This window comes from Rhamphochromis sp. 'chilingali' (assembly GCF_963969265.1).
Source record: "Rhamphochromis sp. 'chilingali' genome assembly, chromosome: 22".
NCBI classification, from domain to species: Eukaryota; Metazoa; Chordata; class Actinopteri; order Cichliformes; family Cichlidae; genus Rhamphochromis; species Rhamphochromis sp. 'chilingali'.
The window spans coordinates 18,345,875-18,363,209 of record NC_137950.1 but is presented as its reverse complement, the minus strand read 5'-3'; the positions used below and the strand labels follow the sequence as shown (position 1 = coordinate 18,363,209).

General features: G+C 39.3%; 1 protein-coding gene across 2 annotated transcripts in view; it reads left to right on the top strand.

Annotated features, from left to right (window-relative positions):
- Window positions 1–3,419, top strand: part of LOC308390958 (SH3 and cysteine-rich domain-containing protein 2-like) — a 35,292-nt gene extending 31,873 nt beyond the window's left edge. For both annotated transcript variants that reach the window (XM_080873348.1, XM_080873347.1), the window contains exons 10-11: window positions 1,146–1,283; window positions 1,531–3,419. In XM_080873348.1, the coding sequence (XP_080729474.1) occupies window positions 1,146–1,283; window positions 1,531–1,629 (237 nt within the window). In that variant the 3' untranslated portion in view covers window positions 1,630–3,419. The remainder of the gene's footprint in view (window positions 1–1,145; window positions 1,284–1,530) is intronic.
- The last annotated feature ends 13,916 nt before the right edge of the window (window positions 3,420–17,335 follow it).

Here is a 17,335-nt window from a genome sequence, read left to right as displayed (position 1 = left end):
AGCTCGACATCTGAACTTCCTTTCAAAGCAGAGCTGTTTGGTCACAGTAACAGAGTTGATAGTTGAGCCCTGAAGTAAGGCAGGTGTGACTGTTAGCAGAGCTAGTTAACATGAAGAGGAAGAGGACAGATTGCAATCTGTGTTTTAATGAGACGGCAGGCGATTTTAACCTTGACCAGCAGAAGGACAGACAAATCTTCACATAACAAAACATCAGGGAAAAGTAAAAGCTTGTCTTACCCGACACGGTGGCAGCAGAGGAACTATTTTCCTGCGGCTAATTTTAGTTAACGAAGAAGCCTCAATTAAATGAATGAAAAGATCATCAAGGGGCTCATTTAAAATTGACTGTAAATAAATATTTTTGTTGGATTTTTCTATTTTCCTTCTTAAAGAGTACAAACCAAATTACTTCAGAAAACAATATTTGTGACTTGATTTAAACGCAGTACAATTCTTCATTCAGAATGTGTTTAAACTGATTCAGGACAGTCTAGTGACTTCAGCTACAAATGCACAAACAGTGCTACTGTTATTTCAACAAAAAAAACAAAAAAAAACATACAAACCACCTTCCAAAAGAGATACTTACACTCTGCAGAAATCTGCTGTTTCCCTTTTATATATGCTTTCAGTTTAAGCAAGGACTCAGCCAAGCCAGCAAAATGGGTAAATTTTGAGTTGTGCAACTCCAGCATTCCATTCCTGGGTTTTGTATGCTTGTGTGCCAGAGTCTCTGAAGAGAATAGCAGGGGATTAGGGTTTCACAAATACAAAAATGCTTTTTGGTCTAGTGGCTGTGTTGCTAATTAGGGAACAAAAACTCAGAAATCTCTTTTTAATTCCAGATTTCTTGCTAATTGTGACGGTTCATTCTAATTCATTTTTCTTATTGTGCTACAAATGTGATGCTTATTTGAGGGCTGCAGAGGAAGCTGCCTCTGAATAACATACTCGTGTTGGAACATAAGCGGACATGATATGAAATAATTTACCTTAAGCGAGTGAGCAAAGTTGAGTGAAAACCCAGTGAGTGAGATCTATTTTTATACTACAACCAGTGCAGACCTTTTTTTCCTCTCTGTTTAGACTAACGGGCTAAATGTTTGTGCATGTGTGTGTCCTTGGTTGGGTGTGTTTGCCAGGGGAAAAGCAGAAACAAGGTGGGATTTTTTCCGGCCAACTTTGTGCAGCGTATCCGCCCTGGTGAGAGGGTGTGGAAGGTCACTACTGGTTTCCACGGCAACCGAGACAAAGGCCAGATGACTGTGAAAGAGTCCCAGGTGAGACTGTAAAATACACACAGTTTCTCTTGCACGCTGAAAGCCTTTTCAAAATCTATGCAAATGAATGCAAAAAACTGCTGAGATTACCGAGGACTGCATGTTATGACTGTTTTTTTTTTTTGTTTTTTTTTGCCTCAGTCCAGAAACTCACATATATTTATTTATTTTTATTTCACTTGCCCTTCCACCTGCTCCATTGTCCTCTCTTCTTGCCTTTCCTCACCGTCTGACTCTCCCTCTGCAGATCTGTATCGGGAAGAACGAGGAGATTGACGGCTTCCTCCGGCTGAGCAGCGGGAAGAAGAGGGGCCTGGTTCCTGTGAAGTGTCTGCTAGAAATATGACGGTGCTGCTTTCGCCTTGACCCTCATTTTGTTACAGTGATGGAGGAATACTCAGGAGTGTTTAGCCAACACCTCACTGACCACCAACCACCCGCCTCCATCTCAAAAATGTGGCAGTGAAAGCAGTGTGAGTGGAAGATAACTCACAACTTTGCTTTTTACCGCAGTTTAAGACCTAAAGGATGCAGGGGCTTCCTTGCAATTATTTAGAGCTACTTTTCTTGTAGCACAGCTTTCCTTTTTTATACCCTCACAAATGAAATGTAGCATTATGTGGAAGAGGATAAGTGTGCAGGAAGTCTGGCTACCTCAATAGCCATCTCCATTGGCCATCTGTTTGTGAGAAAGAAGAGAGGACTTTTTAATTATGATGTCGAGGCTTGTCCAAGCCTAAAGAGACATTGTAAGCAAACTGTCTTAATGTCATTGTTTTTGTAGAGGAAACGAGACATTGTGAAAGTCTGTAGCTGTTTATTGTGGTGCGTTGTGCAAACACACTGTCTGGCTGTTTGTTTGAAACCCTGTTAAACCGCCTGGATTTGATAGATTTAGCTGAGAATTTAAACCATATTTGGATGTCCACACTGCAGCTCTATATGAGCACATTTTACATCATGATATGGATATGTGTCACTTCTGCTCCGAGTAGAAAAAGATTCAGGTATTACATAATATATAAAAGTAAGTCTTCTCGGCTACATCTTTTATTAATGACACACACAGATTCTGAGGTTTTTACATTTCAGACTGCTCTCCGGTGATTGGAATATCGTACATTTGTGCTCTTCACAGCTCTGATGTGACAAATGCTTTACGTGCACCTCGGGGAGTTTCTTTGTCAGTGTGCCCTTCAGTCGCACTTTCTTTACACACACAGATTTCATAATTCACTCTGTTCAGTGTAGCGTTAAAAACTAGAATCTGCTTTCTTCATCATATAAACACCAAGCCATGTCTATCTGTATGTAATGTCCTGTAATATTTGCGGTCATATCTAGTTGTGTACTTCAGCATGAGGATGGTGTCAATGTTAGGACTTTTTGATGTGCTTGCTTTTCCTCCTGGACAGAGCAGAGCAAAGAAATAATCCAGGATGATTTATTAAACTCTTCCAACTTTCAGTCTCTCAGACACTCAAAAGTTTATGTTATTTTAAATCAATGGCAAGTTTTAAAGAGACCAGGGTTAGGAAAAAGACTAAATCACCTCACGACACTTGGTTTATTGCTCTGTCATTTGAAAACAATAAGGCAGTCACGGACTGCCTTTGTTGTGGCAATAACTGTAAATACAATTATGACAGTATTTGTAAATAGCCTTAAAAATATTGTATATAGCGGCTCTGAATAGCACTCTGGTTAAGAGGTTTGCAGCTATCCAGGACCCAACTAAGGGCATTAATTTCAGTTACAACTTACAGGAAATTACTATTTATTGTCTTACTTACCTATGTATGCATCTCTTTGCTCAATTAACAACTACCCCTGTCAGCACAAGTCTTTTCAGATACTATGCACAACAGTTCTAGTCACTCACCTTATTTTATACTCTGCTTATTTCCAGTGTATCCACACGTGTGTCGGTGTGCTTTTGCAAGGATTTGAATTTGGACTTGCTTTTACATCTTGAATTAGTCTGTACCATGCTACTCTTAAACATTATCCTCACTGACTAGAACCAAAATTGGCTCAGGATCAGTATTACCAGGTGAATCTAAAATCTAAATGCGCACTACCAGGCTAGTTCTCTGCATGGCTAGCTGCTCTGTGACCTTCACAGCTCTCAATAAAGTTAAATGAACTCTAAAATGCTGTGTCTTTTTGTCTTTGTTATCCAATTTTGTGCTTTCAGTTTGAAGTCAGCAATAGTTGTGGAGAGTAAATATTTGGTAGTATAACCTATTTCTCTGCGACTCTTTGGTTTTATCACTAAAGGCAGAAAATTGCTGCTTTAATTTAGTGCTTTTAACTCTTGACCAAAATGTTGACTCTTCTCAGTGCACTTACATTTATCACTAAATATCAGGGACCCTTATGTTGACATAAAGATTAAATCTAGCTGTTTTTTTTAACTCATAAATGTTCACTTTTACAAGAGGGCTAGTGCTTTAGGAAGGATTTGGGTCATTTCCTGAAGAAGTAGCATGGACTGCACATGAAAAATTGATTCAGCTCTGTTGCAAAGAGGCATCAACATCACAGGCGTGTTGGACTGGTCCTCTTCCTTGTCTTGAATTTCTAGAATTTAAATGTAGCTCATCTGACTGTGTTGTTCAATAATTTATTAATAATCGAATGAATATTAGCTAAAGGTTTATAGTAAACTGTAATTGTCTTTGCTAGTGAGGCCTTGAGCAACGATTTTAAGAAAATGCTAACAAGCTTGTGTTTATAATGGATAGCCTTAGCATGCTACATTAGCTAATTTCTACAAAACACAAAGCTAAAGCCAGTGGGAATGCTGCCAATTTTGGCTGCTATTAGGAGAAGAAGGCAGGAGTAAATCCCTTTTTCTAAGTAACACTCCTATAAAATATAAGAGTGTTACTTAGAAAAAGCAACCTAACAGTCATTAGATTAGCTTACATGCTCTGGTGATCACAAGTACTTGCTGAGATATTTATTTAAAGCTGAAAGTATTCGCTATAACTTTACATTTACTGAGTAATCTTGCACATAAAATTGATACCATTCACCCAAATAGAATGTCTCCATTCATGGCCACATCACTGAAGTACATTGAGAGCTTTGATTTAAAGTGACGACTGCTTGTTCTTAAAGACCATGAATGATGTGATTAACTCCCAATAAAATTAATTGGTGACGGAGGGGCTGCTGGCCAACTATATACTAAGCAGGCATAGAGAGTGTTGTGTGTCTACGAATGTGTTACGGTTGTGCGTGTGTCCCTGCTGTAGAGCCAGGAACATTTCTCAAACCATGACCCAGTTCTGTTATCAAACTGGATCAAATGTGATTTTCATCTCTGCAGAGAAGGAGACTGAAAAGTGTGCGACTGGCAGTACATCAAGCCGCGCATACATTTCATAAAAATTGCTGACTGTGGTGCTCCGACACTGCTCTCCGCTTACTGTACCACTCTGCTCTCTCTCTCTCTTTCATTATAATGAGCTGAGGAAGTTGAAGCCTTTTTTAAAATTCTCTTTGTGTGGCTCAAGCAGCAACAACAAACCAAGGATGCACAGCTTAGTGGCCGTGTCTTCCTTAACAAATCATTTTCACTTTGCTTTCACGCAACATCCATCAACATCAATGCTGAAGTGTTCAGTTTGGGCGGCCATAATTCTACACCATGTACATAAAAGAGGTTGCTCCTAGCCCCAGAAAATGATATGAAATGGCTCATTAAATGTGTGATAGGTTATACAATCATGTCTCATCCTGTAGATTTCACACTTACTTCTATGCATCTTTAAAAAATGAGCAGCAGCAGCTGGGCAGATGCACAGCAGGGGCGATGAACACAGCACACGGGGCGTTGACGGGAAGAAGGAATATAACAATAATGCCAATTTTAGAAGAAAATCCAAGCTCAAAATAGCAATTGATAATAAAGGCAGGCAGGAGAAAAGGAATGCACTGTCAGTTGAAAATAAAGCTTTCTGGCGCTTGCTGACACCTTACAAACCCCTGCATCAAATACACAAAATAAAAATAATCTCCAATCCCTCACTTCCACTAAGTCTACAGGCGAGGATATTAACATATGAATCTGTGGAAGGTTTGCACCATGAAATTATCACTTCAGTTTATGAATTACACATTTTAACAGCCCACCTTGTGGATGTAGTTCAGCCAGTCAGCTCAAGTGGTGCACATATATTATGTAAAACTTACACAGAGTGGTTTCTTGAGCTGGGGATCAAGTGCTGAGCATCACTGGCAGCGTAGCACAAAAACAAAGTGGCCAAAGTGCTCACACCTATATTCCCTTAAAAAACAAAGTTTCTGGAAAGCTCTATGTACAGAACTGTGAAAAAGTAAGTACACCCCATGATCCATGATTCAGTAGCTTGTAGAACCACCTTTAGCAGCAATAATGTAAAGTAGTTGTTTTCTGTATGACTTCATCAGTCTCTCACTTTGCTGTAGAGGAATTTTGGCCCGCTCGTCTTTGCAGCATTGCTGCAGTTCATTGAGATGTATGGAGATGTGTTCATGCACAGCACCGCAGCATTTCAGTTGGGTTAATGTCTGGACTTTGACTGGGCCATTGCACTGCCTTGGTTCTGTTGTAGATTTGCTTGTTTGCTTAGGATCATTGTCCCATTGCGTGACCTAATTTGCTTCAGTTGTCCAGCACATGGCTTCGCATTTGATTCTGTAAATACTTTGGTATACAGAGGAAATCCAGTGATCGGAAAGTGCCCAGGTCACGTAGCTAGAAAACCAACCCAAATCATCACCCCTCCACCACCGTATTTGACAGTTGATAGTGGCCAGTAGTGGCCAGAAATCTCCACTTTGGTCTCGTCTGTCTAAAGGATGTTGTTCCTGAGGTATTGCTGTTTGTTAAGATGCAGCTTTGCAAACTTGATCCATGCTTCCATGTTTTTCAGAAAGAAGAGGATTACTCCTGACAGCAGTTCTAAATGAGCTATACTTTTTCGGTCTTCTTCTAATTCTGTCTTGAACTTTAATATTTAACATGCTAACTCAGGCCTGTAGAGACTGAGGTGTAGCTCTTTTTTTTCTTCTGAGCATTGTACTCTTTGACCTTGGGATGAATTTGTTGGGAATTCTTTTTTAGAGGGTGCAAGACACTTGCTGATGATCGGTTAATCATAGACATTTGATTAGGAGGGTCTGGCTGTTACCCTCTTAATTCCTATGGAAGCAGTAAAGGTGTACTTAATGTTTCATATAACTGCACAGAGTTTTGCATTAGACTATTTACAAAGTATCCACTGAGCAAACGCAACATGTATGTTTGCAACTAGTAGGAGTAACTTGTTTTTGACTGTTATCAGCTTTAGACTAGGATGTAGGATTCATTTGTTTATTGAAAATTCTCTTAGAAGACATTGGAACCTCCTTCACATAAACCTTTTTAACAGTTTACAGACAGCAAAAAGAGTTAGCTTACTGTATGAACCTTTAAATTAGTGTGTAAAACGCCTTCACAAACAGTGGCTTACGTTACAATTTGATCACTATTTATACTCACTCATGCACTGTTGTTACAAGCAGGGATGGGTACCGGACCGGTGCCATCAGTAACCAGACCGAAAAGCAGCGTACATTTCAGTGCTTTATTTCGGTGGGGGTTTTTTCCTGAGCTGTGATACACTTTAGATTCTAGCCAATCATTTTACGTTTCCGAAGATAGTAGGCGGGCCCAGGTACGTACGTTCTTTTAGAGCAGAGCTACAGATTAAAAATGACGAAAAAGGCGAAGCGGTCAAAAGTCTGGCTGTACTTCACAGCAAAAGATGCAAACTCAGCAGCCTGCAACAAGTGCTTTCGTGTATAATTTACGTTGAGTAGGCTCACCACGTTATTACATTAATGCATGTAAGGTGAACTAGCAAACATCATCATAGCTACATGCAGCTGTCTTCTTGTTTGATGGCAGATACTCCCTTCACCCTGGCCAAAAAGGCTAAAATGACCAAAGAAAAAGTGGAAAACAGCTAAACATGAGAGGTTTTTGGACAAAGTTTGTTTTTTCCATTGTTTAAGCACTGCTTCCAACCAAGAGTGATACCATATATGCCCTATAGCTGGAGAAAAGGCTAACATTGATATCTTTTTACAAAAAAACAGCTGAACATGAGAGGTTTTTGGACCAATTTTGTGTTCTCCATTCTTTAAGCACCGGTTTGAGCACCATTTAAGCACTGGCACCGTTTCAAAAGTACCGATTTGGCACCGGTATCGGATAAAACTAAACGATACCCATCCCTAGTTACAAATGATGGTATCTCTTGGATTTGGCTTTGCTAGGAATACAGTGTGCACCAAGTTCTGAGAAATTTCCATTTAAACATCTGCAACTGCAAAGTTGGTGATCTTTATGTTTTCTGATAGCTTGCCATTAAAAGCAGTGTGCTTGTAGTTATGTGAATAACAAAATAGGCTGCAGAATATAGCAATTTTAAATAAAAGGAGAACTATCCTTGGTTTAAGCATGTGCTTAAATCTCATCCTTTATCATATAGCAAAACTTCTTGTTCTCAAAGAAGTACACAAAATAAAAATATGTACAGCAGTCTTACAAATCATTAAAAATGTAATAACAGCATGTCTGTCGTGTGTGTTATGTTTCTCTCCTCCTGTCTGTCATATGCAGTCAATACCCCATTGTTAAAATCCTGTTTACATTCAGACCCACAGCCAACTGCACCATTAAAAATGGAGAAGGTACACGGAGGCTGCATGTTTAATGCATGGTCTCATCTCCTGGTACTGAGGCTACCTCCGCTTTTTCAGGATGCTGCTTGCACAAACACACTTTTAGTGACAGGAATGAGCATCACATGGCAAAGTCCTGAGGTAAAAGATGGCACAATGAGTTCAAGAGCTTTAAGTCTAGTGGAAAGTCTCGGAGTAGATCTCAGAGGTTGAACAGGACAGACAACGTAGGCCTGGGGGGTGACACATGAAAGCTGTCTTTGAAGCACGCTACACTGGGAATGGTAGATTTAAGGAATCACATATGCCCCTTTGCCTCTATTGACGAACTATTTCAGGGAGGCCCTGGGTGATTTACTCGTTATTCTAGTACATAATAAAAAGGAGATCAAGCAAGTTTTATGTATGAGGAATTGATTAAGCATTAAACCAGCGCACTGTGAACAGTTTCCATAATGGTCCACGGCATATAATCCCGAAATGACCGCCTACCAGCCCCTCACAGCCAGACTACAGGAATGATTATATTTATAGTTACATCGTTTAAATGTAATGATAATAAGGAATGCATAAGCTGTTTAAACTAAAAGAATTTACTATTGAAAAAGTATTTTCTGGTTGTAGGTGTGGCTACCTATCTCCCCCAGTCCTGTGAGCTGGGGTAAATATCTACGCCGGATGCCGGTTTGTGTTCCAGATGGCTGTTTCTTTGCCTATGACAGATGTTTCTCTGAATTAAGCCCATGGCACCAAATGAAAACACAACACTGTGTTCCACTCTTGCAGATCCACCCCACCTCCACACCTGCTCTCAGGCTCTTGCTCCACACTGTCACTCCACAGCTGCATGGTGTAAGAGGATTAAACTCCACAGCACTTCACCCAATGCACTCTTTAATCAGTGATCACAATCTCTTTTTTTCTCTCCCTCTCTTACCTCTCTGTGTTTAGCCTTCAGGCTGTAATGTAGCTTTGATATGACTGATGGCTTCATGACTTGTATGGAAAAGGAAAATCTTGGGAGGTCAAGCAGGACATGAGGACATGGATTGGAAGGACAGTGTTTTTATTTATCAATTTCTTTTGATCAAAAAGGTTATATTCCAACACTACAGCAGCAGCTCTGCATTAGTTACTCATTCATTTAAAATTGAGTTTCCATCTCCATAATCACTGTGTAAACACACTTTTTGTCACTTAAGTGTCCTGTTTTCCCAGTTACTTATTTCTATCCAGTTACAAAATTCTGCATTTATTTAACCATTGACATTCTGCCGTATAACATAACTATCAAAAAGCAAAAAGTGTCTCAGTGTAATCATATTTATCCCAAATCTAAAAAGGCAGGCTATTCAGTAAATTTAGAAAGTTTGACATTTAAACCAACAGAGTGGTGCCTTGAAATAAAAACCTTTTTAAATACATATTTCTGCACAACTACATTGGAGGAAATAATTATTTGATCTCCTACCAAATTTGTTTAGTCACTTACATTTTAATAGATACAGAAAATCAACTACAAATCCAGAAAAAACGCATTTCATAAAAGTTATGAATTGAATTGTGTGTCATTGAGTGAAATAAGTATTTAATAGTCCATTAAAGGGAAACTACCATAAGAAAATAGAGACTCACAAATTCAGGAGGGAATCAAATCATTATTTCCCCTCACTGTATGACCTAAAACAAAACTAGATTTTAACATAGATAGACAAAGGGAAACCAGTTAAACCAAAAAATATACTTTCATTCATTTATTTGGGAAAATATTTCAAAACATTGATTTTATTCTTCTTTGCATATTTATTTTGTTATTAGTAGAAACATGGCCTACTTTTAAAATCATGGAAAAAAAATTTTTTAATTTCTTGATATAATTTAAAATAAATTGTTCCTGTAATTATGACAGCTCAGATGCAGTAAATGCTGAAAGCATCTCTTTTGGTCTCAACAACAACGACTTGGACAGGAAGCGGCGTTCTTTCTCCTTACAGTCCTGCACAAACACCGTTGTTGATTAGTGTTCCTGTGATTGTGAACTCATAAACATGAACATTAACCAATGTGAGAAAGAAACTCAGGTGTTTCTATGTGTTCCTTTGTGACATCCCAGACTGTTATACCGCTCACTCTTAGCGTGTTCTTTGTTGGTCGACCACTTCTGTGGAGAATCAATGCATTGAATTTCTGCATTTCAGTCTGTCTGACTGTGAACTGACAGAGATCGAACTTTTTAGAGAACAAAATAAAAAAATGTCTGGAGATGGTTCTGTAAAGCCAACAACCCTTTTTCTGAAGACTAACTTGTGTTAAAGTAGGATTTTTGTTTTTTCCATGTTTATGCAGCAAACTTTCATCCACCACTAAAAACTTAATTTTAATTTAATTTTACACTATTTATTCAAACAGTCATAAAGACATGGTAAAAAAAAAATAAAGGACATCCTCTGTTGAATTTCAAGTTTTTACCACCATGTCTTAAAATATAATAAATAAAATAATCTTAAAATTAAGTAAAATTAAGTAAATAGAGCTGCCAATAAACAACAAGACGTGACATACTACATTTATTTATTTAACAAATTGTGAGCCAAAAGGCTGAAACAGTATATGAAAAGCTAAGTACTTTCTCCAAAAGTGGAGATTTTTGTCTATAATGCATAGAACCATGTTTGGAGTAAACCAAATGCAGCGTATCAGCACAAACACCTTCACCAACTGTGAAGCACGGTGGTGGAGGGGTCATGATTTGGGTTTGTTCTGGAGCCATAAGACCTGGGCACCTTGCAGTCACTGAATTGAACATGAATTCCTCTGTATATCCTAGAGTCAGATGTGAGACCATCTGTCTGACAACTAAAGTTTGGCCAAAATTGGGTCATGCAACAGGACAATCATCCCAATCACAGCATCAAACCTACAGCAGAAATCCATAAATGAACACCAGCAATCTGATATGGTTTCTGAAAGAGACTCAGGCACAGGCCAGGGTATTCCTTTAAGCGAAGAACAGTGCGTTTATTCACAGTGAACACAATCACCAAGTGGCTATGTACAACGTGCAGGGGAAACAGGTCCGGGTCGCCAGGGTCCGTGGGAAACAGGGTTAGGGGAAAAGGTGCTCCACACTTTCTGTACAAAAGCTCCTCCTCAGTCACTCCTCTCAGAATCCGGTTCCAAAAACGATCTAAACACAAAAGGTCGGGTTAGCGGGATAATAACAAAGGGCTTTCAAGATACAGGTTGGCAGATACACAAGTTTGACTGACGCTGATAGTTCAACGATCCAGCGAAGACTAGTGCAGACTCGCCATCTTAAGTAGTGCAGTAATCAGCTGGGATCAGCGGCCGGTGCGCTGATGAGAGCAGGTGTGTGGGCCAGCAGCGGGAGCCCGCAATGAGCGTCGCCGCGGCGAGAGAGAGAGAGAGAGAGAGAGAGAGCAAACAAACCACAAACATATTGCCTAATAGAGGGTCGACCAGCGGGGCACAGGGACCATGACACAAACCTCAATGACCGGAAGGAATGTTGTAACAAAAAGTGGGCCAAAAGACTGAAGACTGAAAGACCAAAGGCCAAAGACTGAAAAAGTCATGCAGACAGGGTGCAACCCCCCCCACACACACCTTTTTTTTTTTTTTCTTTTTTTACATTGAATGTAATTTGATTACATTGCTTGAATTCTCTAAACTGGAGTCAAGAGTTGACAGATGTATTAGGTTACCAGGTGCTACTTCTTCCTCTTCACTGTGTCTATATTTCGCTACTACTAAATTTATATTATATCACAAAGTGAAGCACTGACATTGTTGATTTACAGTTTTGCCTAAGCTGTCTGTTGTGGGTTTCAAGGGCTGGATTAGAGTAGAAACTGTTTCTTTTATGTATTTATTTATTTAGTTTTTGATTAATTAACTGTTGCTCTGTAATTTTATATGTTGTTCGTAGCTATTAAAGGTTTCCAAGGCATATGAATCTTTTATGTGATAAAACATGTCAGAGTTTGGTTTTAACCAGTTGCTGTGCTTTGCTTGCAGCACTAAGACTTAAGAGCCTTTTGATCTAAGATGTTTCCTGCAGTCTTGTCATCTCAGCTGGACAGCTGTAATGTTTCTCTCAGCCAAACATGAGTGCGTTGCCACAGGTCCTCTTTATACCTCAAGTCCTAACCTCAGCCCTCTCTGCCTTTAAATGTTTTCCTAATCCAGCATGCTCTGAAATCTTAAAAGCATACTTCAAAATCCATTAAGTCACTGAGAAAAGGATTTGAAATCCACAGGACGAGTTTTCTTTGTGCTTTCTCTCTCCATGCTCTCACACACAGTGCATTTGTGCATCTGAAAATATAAATTTTTTATCTACTCCGCCTCAGCGCTTTCCTGTGCCTATATATATATATAGCATTCTGTAACGTTTGTCTGGATCTATACTTTCATCTGAAAATATAGACCCAGAAAAACGTCACACAAACATCTATTGTTTACGTTACAACAGGCTTATTACAGTCAAACCCTCAGTTTATTGCTATTCCCACAAAAGATGCTGTAAAATGTTCGGTCCTGCTACAAATAGGATAGAAAAATTGATTCCATTCAGTTTAATGTGTGTCACAGACTTTGGGGTGTGTAGCGTCACAGAGCAGGGATGAGAGGATAAGTGGGACTGCTCTGTTTTGTTAATGATGCTTTGCTTGCTATCTGTTGCAGCTTTATCCCTCTCCTTATCCAAGTCAAAAACTCTGTTATGACAAACAGAAAGACGAAAAAGGAGAAGCTATTCAGCAGGCTGAAGAATCAGCTATACGGGGAAAGAGCTGGAGATAGGGCTAGCCTTACCTGGTATGTGTTTGGAAAGCTTCTAAGAAACAAGAGGACAGGAATGACAAATAAGGATCTAGTGAGAGGGCAAAGCAGGAATGCCGGGGGAAAAGCTAACTAGATTCAAAACATAAAAGACTCAGAACTCTCTGACTTTCATCAGTCATCACTTCCAAACAAACTCTTTCCTGAACTGCAGTCATCACTTTCAAATGAATGACTAAGCTGTGCTCACTTCCATCAGTTGACATGTTCTCTAATGACTGAAACCGATTTTCTCCAGCATTCAGATTTATAAAATTTACTTTACTAATATTCCCCGGCTGGTGTTTTCTGAGTCAGCTTGTTTTGCGTTCTTATGTTTTTTCTTCTTCTTTTTCTAATGAGTCCATCTGGCCCTCCAGCTCATGAACACAAACGATTTTCATACTTGGAAAAACTTGCTCAAAAATTATTTTGATGCCTTAGGTTTTTTCTGTGTGTGAATCTCATCATTTGACCTTTTCTGCAGCAAACCTTATTCGCTCATCTGAGCCAGTGTTGTCGCTGGCCTGTTGTTCACCTCATGATTTTAACCAGTTCCCACTTCAAAGACTTCTTTTCTTCCCATCCTCAATTGCGTTTATTTCTAAAGTGGAACACGTAACATATGTTTCTTCTGTAGATACTGTATCTCCTCTGGGGGCTCCAGGTACATATTGCTAAATGGGTTTAGGGCAGCAACAAATCCCTGTTAACAGTTTTGTGTTTTTAACTAAACAGCGAATTCATTAAATTGTACAGATTTCTTTTCCAAATGTGAGAAGATGAATCATCTGAACACTCAGCAGAAAACAGTTCCATTTTGCATTTTAATCAGTTATTGATAAATGACTTTATCTGACTCATTTATCATCAAATGAAGCTTTGAGTTTACTGCAGCTCAGATTCATTTTCCTCAGTTTTGCTATTAAGCTCTGTTTTCACTTAACCTGTCCATGTTTTTTCCAGATTATAATTGACAATTATATTTGTGCCTGATTGAGTCCTAAGAAGAGACTGACTCCTAAGGGCTAGTGAGGAGCTGCAGGGAAATGACATACAAGCATACACTCAGTGACCACTTTATTAGGTATACTTTGTTATGCTAGTCTAAGGTTGGACCCATTTTTGTCATCAGAATTGCCTTAAATCTCAAAGGAATAGATTCAACAAGGTACTACAAATATTCCTTAGAGACTTTGGTTCATGTTGAATTGATAGCAATAACAAAATATCCCTCGCACCATTATACCAACAGTAGCCTGACCTGTTGATATAAGGCAGGATGGAGCCATGCTTTCACGTAGGACAGGAAACATTTTTCCATTCTTCTGCTGTCCGATCTTGTAGCCTCAGTTTCCTGTTCTTAGCTAACAAGAGTGACAACCGGTGCAATCCTCTGCTGCTGTAGCCCATCAGCTTCAAAGTCATAGTTATAACCACTGCTTATTTAACTTACTGTCACCTTCCTATCAGTTTAATGCAGTCTAGCCTTAATTCTCCTCAACAAGGCTTTTCTCCCCAAAGAAGTGCAGCTCACTGGATATTTTCTCATTCTTGGACCATTCACTGTAAACCCTAGATATGGTTATTTGGGGGAAATCCCAGCAGAAAAGCAGTTTCTGAAATAACATCCTGATCCTTGGTTTGAACTTCAGCAGGTTGTGCTTCAAAAAGATTAGCCGATTAGATATTTGCATCAACAAGCATTTGAACAGCTGTACCTAAAAACATGGCCGGTGAGTGTATAACATAATGTATATGTTTTTCTTGTAGACTAGCATTTTACTTTAATCCAGGTTTTCCACAAGATAAGAAACATACAAGGAATAAAAACAGAGAAGAAGAGTGTAAGTGTGGCACAAAGAACTAAGAAAAGGGCAGCTAATGGTTTTGTCACAACAGCAGTGGTGTCAGTTAACACCACTGAGATTTCTCTCTCATATTTGAATCTAATTTCTTATCAAATTACAGACTGCAGCCTACAGTCTGCTTGATATGATGTACCCTGACCTCTAACTGGACACCTGAGAACCCAGTCTCCGTATGTAATCCCACACTGTGCTTCACAGAGCAAGAAAACCAATAGATTAGTTAGAAGGCAAATAGAGGACATTCTCAGGTTAAAACAACTACAGTGTTCAAGGTGAGTCAGATGTCAGAGCAGTAAAATTATATAAAAGTTTTAGTAAAACTTTTCTTGCACACAAATTAAATACAGCCACTATTTTTAAAGATAAGCATGCTGGCGTTCCTGTTTCTGAAAACTGAAGAAAATGAATCATGATCTCTCCGTTGTTTGCAGGTCTGCCCTTGGTCTGATTGCGCCTAAGACATTTGGAAGTGTTTGATTAGAGCGGTCATGGATTGGAGTCTTCACACAGAAATAATTTTGAGGAGACATAAGCTGTCATATATCTGGTGTAAACGAAACAACAGAACACTTGTGATGATGCCGGCTGGCACACACCAAAAAATTCAAGGCAAACTTTTCAACCTGCTCTTTTCAGGAGCAGCATTTGACTGCTTTCTAGTAGTACTGCTAATTTGTGCACACAGGATCCCAGTAGATCATCAGCACAATCACTCTCGTCATATTATATTGCAATTTCTTTGATTCCTGGTGCATTTTGACATTGAGCTTTGTCTGGATGTCACTAAATGAGTGTGCGGCAGTGTGAAAGCGTAAAAGAGCAACCCCTGGTGTTAAGAAGACAGGCCTGAGGCGTATCTGTATAAGATCAGAGCGACTGCCTGTCTGATTGATTTATATCAGTGAGCACTGTTACAGTAATCCCTCCTATCAGTCAGCGAACAAGAATGAGAGAATTAGAGCTCCTGAATTCTTCCCTCGTGCTTTGTGTCTCTGTCAGTCTATAAACCAGAGTGATTAGGTAATAGAGTCCACTGAACATGTGGGAAGAGAAAATAAAAAATAATGTTGAAAAGGATTAAAAAGACGATGACTCGAACATTTTATATGTGACAGTGTTAATGTGTGGACTAACAGTCATTGTCTTTGTGATACAGAGGCTGACCGACAGTTTAGTATGCAGCAAAGAAGAGAACCAGTCCCACAGACGGTGGAAAGAGGGTAATCAAACAGGCGAAAGCAAAGTAATTCGTTTAGTCGTTAGATAACTGTTTTTATATTTTAAAATAATCTTACTTTAATCACTTTCATCTCCTCACTTCATTTGTTATGAAAGCCCTCCTGAACTCTTGAGTGTGCTCCATTTGTTTTGCCTGGGTTGAAGGCCAACTGTAATAAAGAGTGCTGCTTGGTTTCAGCTCATATTCCTCTCCTTATCTAATCCCATTAAGGCTCACGCTTCAGGAAATAGGAGTGCCTCCTGGTAATGAAGAAATACATTAACGGAGCTGCAAAATGGCTGTACAAAGGCGGTTTTCTCCTTCAGTAATCCCTGCGACATATTCCTGCAGAGCTCCCGTTTATTTATAAAGATCGTTTTGACTGTGCGGAGCAATTTGGTAATGACCGCATACAGCTGAAGTGCATTTTAAGCGAAAGTGTTGTGCATAACACTGCTTTGTGAGAAAATTAAACCAGGATATCAAGGTAAGCAAGTGAGTTATGCTGTATAAAAACCTTAATTCCAGCTACTCAAGGCCTTTGAAACCCAGACTGTAGATGTGAGGGCTCTTCACTGCCAGCTTCAAAAGCTTGAGTGTCCCATTGTTTATGCATGACTGTCAGTCACAGACATAGCAGCTTAAGAATAAGGAGGAGGTGGCAGAAAATTGTAAGTGACGAGTTTACATTCCAATAAAGTGTACAGGGATTATTTTTTGTTTTCCAGATTGCTGTATTTAAAATGATCTGAAATGCTGAGTGTGCTTTGGATAGTAAAAACTCCCCTTTCTCTCATGCACACACACTTGCACAGCACAGCAGCAGCCTGTCTGTCCCAGTTACCACAGGATGCATCTGTACACTTCAGTCACACCTTCTTCTGCATGCATGAAAAATGAAATCCTTCAAGGCTCAAGCAAGAAATAAGTGGATGTCTGGAGTGTCAGTAGCACAGGTTTAATGGGGCTAACGGTGGTTGTCTGAGCTTCTGCTACTTTGGTGCCTGCTTTCAGGAAAAACGAAGCAGGAAAATAATTTAAAATAAGAAGCTTTTACGGAGCAGACCATTGAGCATTTAATAATGCATGAGTTGCTTTACAAAGTTAATAGATTTTGTTATAGAATTACAGCCAGTTAATGTGAACACATTCCTTACAGGCCATCTTCAGAAAAATCCAGTATGGTGAGAGCTTCCTGTTACGTAACACTGCTCCTCACTATCAGCAGAGTCTGCATGGCATCCAACCCAAGCTTCAGATGCCCATACTCTAAGGATGAATATGACTTGAGAACATTTGCCTCAGCAAGGAAGTTACCATTTATAAATGTTCCCTTATAAAATATGTAATTTAACAGCAGCTAAATTGTTGCTACCTCTACCTTCCTAAAAATGCACAAA